Here is a 12,282-nt window from a genome sequence, read left to right as displayed (position 1 = left end):
GTAAGTAATCAACTGGGGAAGTTTCATGGTGATATTTATTAGTTATTTTTGTAACCTATTCACCTGTAGTGTTTTGCAAAATGTATGGGATTTTATAATGCATATCTTTAAAGGCTTGTTTCTCCAAATTAGGTTTTTCCTCAGACTCTGAGCCAGAAATCTCCACTTCAGCAGCACTTACTTCCACCAAACTTTCCAGTTTCATTCCTATCTATATTCTGATGGTTTTTACTGAGCGGTTTGTTCATATACCATTCATAGCCTGATTTATAGAACATTTTATTCCTAAAAACATGGCATAAATTGTTTTTTTATGGCTGCTGACAGTATTGATTTATGTAGTGATACAAAGAGATATCCAAAATCACCTTTGTAAAAACCTTTGACTCTAATATGTCAACAAAATGAAACAAGAATCTTGAACACAAAGTTCAGATTTCTGTTCTGGAAATAAATGTAAATTAGCACATATTTAATAAAATAGTTTCAGAAAACTTGTAATACAAAAAAAATTCTTAATGTAAGTAATTAACTGGGGAAGTTTCATGGCGATACTGTATCTATTATTATTATTATTATTATTATTATTATTTTATTTTTATTTATTTTTTATCCTAGTTATATATCTATTGAGATTATCATTGTGGGTGCTATAGCAGCTAATGTGATTCATAATCCACTGTTCCAGCTTTGCACCACATATAACACATTTGCATTAGTTATTACATTGACTAATGTCATGGATGGCGCTCTAAAACTCTACAGACACACAACATCAGTGGTTGAATGTAATAAATGACAAGTTTATTGTTGCACAAAATGTACAAAATAACAAGCAAATGGACAGCCCCTACCCCCCCACCTTAGCATCCCTCCCCTCCCTCTGGTTCATCTGCAATAATGAAGCTGAATTTCTGAAACCTATGACTACGGCAAGTCCGATGGTCCAAGCCAAACGCATGGTAATTCTGAGAGACAACACATACCCAATTCCAGCATCACTGAACAATTAAAAATGAATAAAAACACCTTATTTACACATTTCTGTCAGAACTTTTACAACATGCCATCTATATATTTATACAGAATATGCTTGTTCACATACCCCTGTATAGAAAATATATTATAAGATCAAATTAAATTAGACTAAGGGCTATAGACATCCAAAGTACAGCACTTCTTTTTAATCTCCGTTTTGAATTTTTTTTTAATCTTCATTTTTTCATTCAATGACTTAGTTCTTTGACAACCTCGTACTAAAAAGAAAGCAGATGTATGTTTTTCCTTGACGACCCAAGCTGACCATGTAGATGCCTGTTGAGAAAAGCCTCACATATTTACACTGTAACACTCAGATCTCCCTTTTTAAAATGCATGTGTGTAAATTTCTCTCTCTCACTTTGTGTGCGTCATTTTATTGTTTGGCTCGTTCACATCCTCATATGTACTTAAAATGACAATCAGTGATGTTTTATAAGACTTCAAAAAACCCTCATCCTCCTCCTCGAGCCTGGCTTGATGATGCAAAAAAAAACAATCAGCTTTGGCACTGGGTGAAGAAGTAAGTGTGCTGTGGTTTCCTAGAATGCCTTTTTTAATCTTACAGGTCCTTTAAAATCTGATTCATCCCTGTTTGTGCACTAATCACAGAATAGATGAAAGCAGATTCAACATATCGGTGCAAAAAAAGGGATGAAGAAACTGATATCTAACAATCTAGCACTGTGATATCTAAACCACATTAGCACCATGGAGAAAGAGAGAGAGAGAGAGAGAGTGAACGACGTTCAAGTAAAGCCAGACTACTCACAAGATGTTTTGTGCTGGAACATATACAGCGTAAGGGCACACAATATTGGATGGCCATTTTTTTGTGTGCCAAGAAAAACCACATATCCCATAGATGGATGGATGGGAATAGGGATGAGGGCGATGGGCAATGAGGGAGAAAATGAGGGCAAAAATGGACTCCTTGCCTCCTTTCCTTCAGCTGCACCGATGCAGAAAATAAACAAAACAGGTAGAAGCAAATCTCCGGAGTGCATCCATCACATTGCTTCATACTTCACCTGTAGGTGGAGATCAGTGCAGCTGAAGGAGATCTGCAACCTCAAGACCTTAATCCGAGTGTGTGAGGGGGGCACAGGAAAGTCTGCGGGAATCAGTTTGGGATCAGATCTCAGGGGTAAAGGAGATGGCGTTGTTTGTGTGCAAAAATACTTGTCAGACTACAGCTGGAACATGAACCTTTTTTTTTTCGTTTGTACATTTTCAGTTTGTTTCGGTTCTGACCTTAAATTTTGCAATATAGCTTCCTCTTTAATCCTACTTCTGCTGCGTTGTGTTTCACTTGTTTTTAATATATATCTATATTTTCTTTTCTGGCTTTTTTTTCTCTTTTCTTACTTTACAAAATGAGAGACAGAATGATGGACAGCTGACAATATATATAATTATTTTTCCTCTTCTTATTATCATCAGGTTTCTCTTAACCCCGGAGATGATTTTCTTTGTTCGTTGTAAACAAACAGGTTTATCAGCCACTGGCGTTTGTTTCCTCCTCGTCTTTCTTTTTTTCTCTCCTCCTTCAAGTGCGCTCCTTCTTTTCCTCACTCCTTCTCTCCACCTTCTCATTGCAGGAGGGCCCTGATTTGTTTGGAGGTGCTGTCATCATTTAGATGCCGTGTCGTATACCTGAGGAAGAAGGTAACAAACAGAGAAATGCTCTTAGAAATCCTTGTTTGTGTAGCTCTTTTCTCTGTCACAGAGACACAAACGTTCATCATACACACCTCAGTGCGTTCAGAAGTCCCTCCACACTGTTGGATGGTTGCTCTTTCAGCACCTTGATGCAGCCCTTCATCTGCCGCCACAAAGACAACACAGGGCGTTAGAGAAAGGTCAGCAGCCTCAGATCCACCTCATCTCCTGCTGTTGCTGCTACAGCAGCCAAAACACTGACTCAAAAATACACATTTGTAAAGGTAAAAGTGTGCGATGCACAGTATGTATCATACATGAGCAAACACGTCTTTATAAGGTTAGTCCTGTGGTTCCTTCTTGGCTTGCTACTGTTTAAAATGAAGCGTTATCTGTTTGTCTTCACAGGTGTTGGCCTTTGTGTGGACATGAGTTGTGAGCAGTTGAATCAAAGAGGATTTCTACAGCAAAGGTAAATATATTCAGTATTTCACAAGAAATAACTAGGGGTGCCCACGAGTCTCCCCTTTACAGACATGCCCACTTTATGATAATCACATGCAGTTTGGGGCAAGTCATAGTTAAGTCAGCACACTGACACACTGACAGCTGTTGTTGCCTGTTGGGCTGCAGTTTGCAAAGTTATGTTTTGAGCATATTTTTTATGCTAAATGCAGTACCTGTGAGGGTTTCTGGACAATATTTGTTATTTTCAATTTCCAATAATAAATATATACATACATTTGCATAAAGCAGCATATTTTCCCACTCCCATGTTGATAAGAGTATTAAATACTTGACAAATCTCCCTTTAAGGTACATTTTGAACAGATACAAAATATGCGATTAATTTGCGATTGACAGCCCTAATAGAAATGTAAAGCATTCACTTTTTTCCATCAAATCTTAATCTCTTAAAGGCGCAGTGTGTAGGATCTGGCAGCATGTAGCGGTGAGGTTGCAGATTGCAACCAACTGAAACTTCTCTCTGGGTGCCAAGCGTGTAGGAGAACTATGGTGGCCACCACGAAAACACGGATGGTGGCCGGCTCTGTGAAGAGGACCCACTCCGTATGCAGATATAAACGACTCATTATAAGGTAACGAAAACACAACGATTTGATTAAACACTAAAGAAAACTAAACTAAACTAAAGAATACTTAATATTATATACTATTTCTGCCAATAGATCCCCTTAGATGTTGCACACTGTTTCTTTGAGTATCTGAAACAGCATTTAAAACACAAGTTGGAACCAGTGGTCAACCGCGGGGGTCTGAGAAGTGAAGTCAATGCAGAAGTGCCTTAAACTTGCATTCTTTCTAACAGCCAGCAGGGGGCGACTCCTCTGTTTGCGAAAAGAAGTCTGATTATATAGAAGTCTATGAGAAAATGAGCCTACTTCTCACTTGATTTATTACCTCAGTAAACATTGTAAACATGAGTTTATGGTCTCAATCGCTAGTTTCAAGTCTTCTTCAATACAGCATGATGTTCATTTAGTAAATTATGGTCCCATTTAGAGTCAAATAGACCATACAGCAGGGGATGCTTTAGGGCGTGGCTACCTTGTGATTGACAGTTCGCTACCACGACATTGTCCGGTCTGGGAGTTGTCTGTGTTTTTGTCTTACAACTTTAACCCTTTCACAGTGGTCGCCTAAAAATATCTTATTCAGCGTTCGGTTGTACTTAGCTCCCCCCGCTTGTGTCACTTCTGGTTGCATTAAACCAAGATGGCGACGGCCAAATGTCGAACTCTAGGCTTCAAAACTGCAGTTTACAAACCAAGGAGTGACATCACAGTGACTATGTCTACCTCTTATATACAGTCTATGGTTGTAACACAAAAACTCTCCACAGAAGCCTGGACTAACAAAATGATTCAGGTGGGTTAGCTTCCCTCTAAAGGCAGAACTAGGCAGCTTTTACTGCAGCTTTTATTGACCGTGAAGTAGAATAATCTCGCACCACACTGTGATGATGCATTATTAGAAAGAAGTGTGTATTTGTGTGGACTTCAACCCCTTTAAAATGACTATTTTATTTCAGTAGCAAAAGCACATCTTCAGGTACAGAAGCATACCTAACGAAGGCTCTAAATGTAATCTAATAGAAATTTTAAAGGGAATATTTAACAATGTTGCAAGACAGAAACTACAAAGATGTGCGTCAGTTATTTGTGTGTACTCACATCAATTTTGGAGGTCTTGGCAAAAGCCCCGACAGGGTGAACATGGTCATAGAGAATGATGACTCCCACCATCACCCTCATGCAGAACAGCATGGTGTCTGTGTTGGTGAACCGACAGCGGTACTCCCTGGAACAGAAGGCAGTTGTTAAACGAGAGATCAGGATGGGACTTAGAGTCAGGGTCAGGATATTGCTGCCGTTATTCGAAGCACTGTGTGACAAATTGCTGATGGCTTTTTTATTCACATAAAGACATCTAATAAAAAAGATTAAACATTTTAAATGTGGCATGAAGGACTCTATGACTCGGATTCAGTCGGTTGAATAAGTGGCTCAAACTTGAGAAGGACTCTTTTGTGTTCACTCTGAAAGGACTTAATTAATTTAAATCAGCTAATTAAAATCAAGGCTTCTGACCTTTGAGGACAAGCAGAGAAGGAGATGGATTGATGGAGAGAAAGGGAAAGTGTGTAGAAAGTACTCACGGAGTCTCCAGCATGACGCGGCACACACAGGCCATGGTGCTCAGACAGTCTGTGGTGTCCTCTATGGGCAAAGTCTTATTCTGAAGGACGGAGAAAAAGAGAAGTTGGTACAGATGAAAAGCCGCTCTGCCTAAAAATAACGTTAATTTGAATGTTTCGGAATTTACTGAGAATGTCCATCCCTTCCCCTCATTAACAAACACTGTAGTTTATGTCCTGATTGAACAAAATGTTCTACCACAAGGTGGAGACAAAGTACATCTGCAGAGTTTAGTAACAGAATAAGGAAGGGAAGGCAGCTTTGCTGAAAGGCAATCGTGACCTGCATGTTCTCTAAATTTTTAGTTTATTTTAGTCTCAAATGTCAGTTGCCTCGAGTTGCACTGAGGTTAGAAAAAGACTGCTTCCAATACACTAAAATATTGTTTTGACAGCAAAGGAAATGAGAGGTGGAAGTTTTCACGCCACAGTCTAGCAGCTCAGGGCCTTTGAGGTGAGGAAGGAAGTGTACAAGGGCATCCATCGACTAAACCTCACGATTGAAGCCTGATATTGTTCCACTGATAAGGACAAGTTATATAAGTTATATAGAATACTTATAAATATTGAGTGCAAAAACACTTATTTTAAATAGTTATATGGTGAGTTATATGTTATATTCACTGGTGTATTTTGCGCTCCGTAGCTTTTTAATAATTAGTCTGCATGTTCTCTGTGATCAGTTAGCACAAGACGTCTTGACATTACCTTGAACACTCCCTTGATTTATTTTTTGGATGCCTTCTATGTATATCTTTTATTTAACCAGGTAAAAATCTCTTTTTCAAGAGTGGCCTTGGCAGCATGAACATTGTTACAACAATAAACACAAACAATACAAGCAGACTAATACAACTGTCACACACTACAAGTGAATGAGTACAATAGCCAGTTAATATGCAGTACAATAAAACTGTTATAGGTCGATTTTAAACCAATTTCAGTGAGAAATTTACACATACACAAATTTACACACATTTACACATGTATGTATGAGAAGGAACCAGTCCAAGGAGCTATTTATATGTAAGAGCGAACCAATACAAAAGTCTGCGGTCATACTGAGATGGCCATTAAGCACTAGCGTACCGGTAAACACACTTCTAAATGTGACTTTCGCTTGAAGCTTGCTCTCAATGACAATACTTAAAACTATGAGCGTTAAATCTGGACTGAAAGTTCCCACTCTCTTTGTGTAAACCAAGTCTCGTTACAGAACACTTCTATATGGATCTGACTTGAGAAGAATTGGAAATGTACCTCTGAAACAAACTTGGTGGTGGCGTTACTCAGAGTCTTCAGCATCGGTGTTGCCTCAGCGTAGAACAGGGACATCCGGTTAGCCATCTCATTGTTGACCTCGTTCTCCGCTTCCAGCTGTGAGGCAATACACAATACCCAAGTAGCATCACCACGGTGTAGAAATACTTTGTTACAAGTAAAAGAAGCAATACCACAGTATAGAAATACTCTATTATAAGTAAAAGTAGTCATACCACAGTGTAGAAATACTCTCTAACAAGTAAAAGTCCTGCATTCAAAACTTTACTTCAGTAAAAGTACACAAGTATTAGCATTCAAATATACTTAAATTTGCGAAAGTAAAAGTGCTAATTATGCAGAATGACCCATTTCAGAACAATATACTATATATTATATTATGAGATTGCATTAATATGTAAGCATCACTAATGTTGCAGCTGCTAAAGTTACTGCTGGGTGACGTAATCCATATTAAAAATACCTCATCATTTATTGTTAGATTTTGTATTAATAATCTGACTTTGCAAAGATGTATAAAGACATGAAATGGAAACACTCAAGTAAAGCACAAGTACCTCAACATTTTCCTGAAGTACAGTACTTCAGTAAATGTAATTGTGTAATGTGCGTGTGATGAGAGCGGCTCTAATTTGTGTGACTCGTGTGGGAAGTGGAATATTTCTTGTACATCTCTGAGTGTTGTTAGGAGGAAAGAAACACCTCCACCTCAGTCATAAATGATTAAACAGAGAAAGGGAAGCGGTGCAGCATAAACAGCCGGATCATGTCTCCGTCGAGGCCTCACCTGCTGGTTGTTCAGCCTGTTCCTACTTATGGTCCTCCTGTAGTAGCTGAAGTCATTCTGAATGGCTGGATTTGTCATCTGCATGGTGAGAGAAGAGGTGATTTATGATATTGATTTTTGCAGTTACAGTAAAGGTCAGTCTCTGAGATTCTGTAATCGGACGAAAAAACGATTGCCTTCACCTTTAGTTCATCGAAGCTGAGTGTGAAATGAAGGATCTCAGCGAACTGTTTGGCCAGGGCCTGCTCTCTCTCCAGGTGCTGCATGGGAGCGTACGGCGGGCTGGTCAGCGCCTCCAGCAGGCTGCGCAGGGCGTTCTCTGCAAAGATGTCAGACATGTATCTTCACAAGCTGCAATCTGCATGCCACGCTGCTAATGTACATACTTTTATCTCCTCGTGTTCAGACTGCTGTAATTCTCTCTAATCTGGCCTGGATCTGAATTCTCTTTCATGTCACCAGAGTTAAAAACAAAACGCAGCCGCAGCAGCAGCAGCAGGATTTAAACTGCAAATCAAACAGATGAAATCGCTTCACTCCAGTTCCGTCACCTCCTCACTGGATATCACTGGATACCTGTTGGGCTTTTAGAAATGGACCCGGCACTGTTAGAGCACAGTGGGATCTGGCCTCAGGCAGTTTAACAGACCTTTGGATCCCCTCTGAGAACAGGGCTCAGGTCCTCAAACAGGGCCCTTCTGGCTGGGATTTAACCTTTAATGTGACCAGACATTTAGCATCACCCTCAAGCTTTGGGACAACACGTCTGAGTTATTTTTCTTCTTAATATTTATTTCTGTCAGGCTATAGGGGCATGACTTTAAGGTTGACGATGTTGGTCTGTTGATTGGTCGGCCCATCACTTTGGTCCAGACTGAAATATCTCAACAACTACAACTTAATGGATTGCCATGAAATAGATGACATAATGACTTTGGTGATCCCTTAAAGGCAGGGTTGGTAAAGATTTTAGGAACATTTTTTGTTACATTAGTTGAAATTCTCAGTACATCCTGACAGCAATCAATAAAAAAAAAAATATCGGTGCGTGGATGGATCCAATAGCACGGTGCTTTCATCCAGGAGGCTGCCGTTCCCGTGCATTACGTTTCACTTTCACTTTACAGTCAGCTGTTCGTTCATGTCCTGCGTTCACAAGGTCAAGTCACAAGTGTACAAACGTAGAAATTTTAAGCCCAACCATGTTGTTTTTCCTAAACATGTGGGTTTCTTGCCTAAACCTAAGCAAGTGTTTTTGTTTAATTCACAACATTAAACACGTTTTTACTGCGAGTGAAAAGTGACGCCGAGGGGTATGACAAAGCGTCAGTATGTGACGAGTTGGGATGAGAACGTGTTGCAAAAAAAAAAGGATGCAACAGAACCAGAGAGTTCTTTTCCCTTGTTAATACCTGGTGCCTACATTACCCACAATGCAATTCGACCGCCAACAAGTCAACACTTAATTCCCCAGATCCACTTTGTTTGAACCAAAGATAATGTCGTTTGAGTAAAAAAACAATGCAAAAAATACAAATTGCAGTATGCAAAACACGCATGTCGAAAATTACAGACAGAGACGCAAATGACATTTACATTTGGATGATTTTTGGACAGCTGAGTAGAAGCACTCCTGGGTCTTTGTGGTAATCACATACAGGTGCTCCTTGGATCCTTCAGGTGTATACTGTGCTTATTCAGTCTTGTGAAGGGCTCATTGTATGGGTGGAATATGATCTCAAAAAAGTAGTAGTAGCTTGCAAGCTACTGCTGAATGCTGACAATGACCCTGATGAAGACCTATGTCGGTCGCAATGCATTGGTCATTTTAAACAATTATTTCCATGTAAAATAAAAGGCATTTTAATTTTGTTCAAACTCTACAGTGTGTCTTGGATTATTTTTGAAGGAGACTTACATTTTGTACTTTTTTGAGATCATATTCCACCCATGCAATGAGCCCTTCACACGATTGAATAATGACTTGTTTAGGATTTGAAACTCAAACTTTAGGACTTTAGGACCTCTGGCTAGTAGCATCTAATGTAACCTCAAGCAGAGATGAGCAGGCTGCAGAGTTTCTGCACTTCAGCAGCTCTCTTTTTGCATTAACAATAAATTTCACTCTATAAGACAAACTGAATGAACATATACTGTAAGTGGTACTCCGTAGAGATCACACTGCGGCTCATCATACAGATGGAGCATCCTCGTGGACTCTGTATCAGTGACCATACACATCCCCTGTGTCACTATTGAACCTAATAAGCCTTTCCACTGCTTTGCTGCCTCCAACAAACCAGACACCACCAGAGCCGGACCTCAGAGGCTCTGTGTAGTAGAAATGCCTCAGAAGCAAAGTCCCCTGAGGCCACATCCCTTCCTCTGCATTAAAAATGCATAAGGGCCTTCTATAAATACAGCAACGAAGTGTTTCATCTAAAGGGCCTGGGCAGAAACCTCCCTCCTGCTGTTAGCACAGAGCGCTTGGTCCCTATCCTGAGCACTGATTCCTCCTGAGGGTATATACTGACAGATTGGATAGAGAGACACTGCAGCTGTTTGTTTTCTGACCTCTTAACCTCTTGTTTGTCCCCTTTGGTCAAATAAATATCTCATTAAGATTTAATCCCGTTTCTCTCCATAAGGAGGTGCAGGAAGGCGATGTCTACAAGATATCTATTGTACTATACCTCACAGATACATTAGCGCAGATACATTATCATTAATTATTAGTTAGCCCTCCTTCTACAGTAAGCTGAGAACACGATGTCCATGAGATCGAAGTATTATTGGAAGGCAGAGCAGAGGCGGCAGCACAACTCTATTCCTCTACTCTCTCTCTTTCTACTCTCTCTACTGTCTGTCTTTGTGCTGGGCGACCATGTACCACTGTTTCCGTAGCAACGGCTGCCTGGCTGCTAGGTCAGGATGCTGCAGAGATGGCTGAGAGGACATCATAGTATGTGTGGGTGTGTGTGTGTGTGTGTGTGCGTGTGTGTGTGTGTGTTAAGGAATGCAGCCGGACTGAAATTGCATGTAAAATCACGATGGTGGTACAACATGGAGTGGAGCTGTGAAGCCGCACTGACAGTATGAGCTTCTCCCCATTGCTAGTATATGATAATAGTCTCGCTGTTCATCACCTTAAAATGAATCGGTCTCTTATTTCAGGATCAATGAAACATATTCAATGCATTCCCTGTGTTTAAATATATTTCTTTTCACTGTCACATTCTCATCCCGACTCATCTCATACTCTCTTTACTCACTTTTCGGTCGCGTAAACACGTGCTTAATGTTGTGAATTAAACAAAAACACTTGCTTAGGTTTAGGCAACCAAACCACTTAGTTAAGTTTAGGAAAAAACAACATGGTTGGGCTTAAAAATACTATGTTTGGACAGTGAAAATGTCACTTGACGTTGTGAACACGGGACACGAACAAAAAGCTGATTGTACGCAAACATAACAGCACTTTCCCTGATCATTTACTATTGCAGTGGATGGGTTTACATTGTAGTTAATGGAAAGTCTGGTGCATCTCATACAGGCACTAAAAGGTGCCTTGTCACATTCTAGCCGGTATCGAATGCCGACGGCCGGGACAAAGCTTCATGTGACGCCCTGTGAATGACAACGGGCTGGTATTTGTCAGGGTCACAATGTAGGCCTATTTACAGCAACTGTCTGTCACATACGAGACATGTCATGTCTCACACCCTGTAACTGTCAAAATAGCTTTCAAAAGACAAAAGCAACAGCTCCATGCAGTACTAATCTGTGAGACTTTAACATTTCAGCAATCCTGTACACTTTTATGCACTGCAAATGTGAAGTAACGCTCTAAAACAGCCATTTCACATATATTTCTGTCACAAAATGTGATAAACAGACACCAAAGAAAGACTTTACAGCTTTGCCAGAATGCAAGAAAAGCTCATTGTAGCCTCAGCAAATAGACACGAGTGAGAGTGATGCTCCTCTTTCTGTGTGCACCCATTTCTTATAATCTTCCTTCCTTCCTCTGACTCTACACCCATACAACACTTTCACCCACTAATGTACCCTTTGATAGCCATAGTCGAGGCCTTGCTTCTTTGATTCTCACAGCAAATGCTCTTTCTAAATTTAGATTTAGGTTAGCGCTGCTTGCAGCAATTATTCCAGCTCTTACTGGACCTCCAATATGGCCACCAGAGAGTGTGTTACATCACCTGAAATTACTCTATAGACTGTATGTAGTAGCCGTGCTCACCCAGTCGGAGGGAAAACTCGTAGAAGCGCTTCAGTTTGGCCACCAGGGGGCAGACTGCGTTCCAGGCCTTCTCCTGCAGAGCGAGGTCACCTGGGTTCTGGATGGCCTGCAGGCGAGGAAGCACAGATGTTACTCTCCAAAAATGATTAAAAAAAACCTCCTCATCTCTTCTAGCCTCTCTTCCTTTAAGCGATATTTCACTTTAGTAAAACATTTTCACTTTTAAATTTGATAATACTTCCATATTAAAGTAATTTAAGTTCAGCAAAAACTGAGGTATCAAAGACTCTGTATCAAATGTCATTTTCCAGCAAAACCTAATTTAGTTTTGTTGACATGGCACATAATATCCACTTAATGACATATCTCTTGTATTATTTGGTTATTGGAATGAATTATTAGACATAGTTAACCAAACTATCCAACTGTACTGGTGTTATTCTATATTTTTCTTATTGTCAACAAATCCCATGTATAGATTAAAATCAACAATGTATGTCTCTCAATAATTTCCAACTTTCTACCACTTCTGTGGCA

General features: G+C 40.0%; 1 protein-coding gene across 5 annotated transcripts in view; it reads right to left on the bottom strand.

The window, feature by feature from the left end:
- Window positions 1-782: 782 nt before the first annotated feature.
- fam49al (family with sequence similarity 49 member A, like) overlaps window positions 783-12,282 on the bottom strand; it is a 44,307-nt gene continuing 32,807 nt past the window's right edge. For all 5 annotated transcript variants that reach the window (XM_037795380.1, XM_037795384.1, XM_037795385.1 and 2 more), the window contains 8 exons: window positions 11,746-11,851; window positions 7,670-7,806; window positions 7,488-7,565; window positions 6,680-6,796; window positions 5,381-5,460; window positions 4,896-5,022; window positions 2,793-2,863; window positions 783-2,694 (listed from right to left, as the gene is read on the bottom strand). In XM_037795380.1, coding sequence (XP_037651308.1) covers window positions 2,631-2,694; window positions 2,793-2,863; window positions 4,896-5,022; window positions 5,381-5,460; window positions 6,680-6,796; window positions 7,488-7,565; window positions 7,670-7,806; window positions 11,746-11,851 — 780 coding nt within the window. In that variant the 3' untranslated portion in view covers window positions 783-2,630. The remainder of the gene's footprint in view (window positions 2,695-2,792; window positions 2,864-4,895; window positions 5,023-5,380; window positions 5,461-6,679; window positions 6,797-7,487; window positions 7,566-7,669; window positions 7,807-11,745; window positions 11,852-12,282) is intronic.

This window comes from Sebastes umbrosus, chromosome 15 (genome assembly GCF_015220745.1).
Source record: "Sebastes umbrosus isolate fSebUmb1 chromosome 15, fSebUmb1.pri, whole genome shotgun sequence".
Classification (NCBI taxonomy): Eukaryota; Metazoa; Chordata; class Actinopteri; order Perciformes; family Sebastidae; genus Sebastes; species Sebastes umbrosus.
This window is presented reverse-complemented; position numbering and strand designations above follow the sequence as displayed.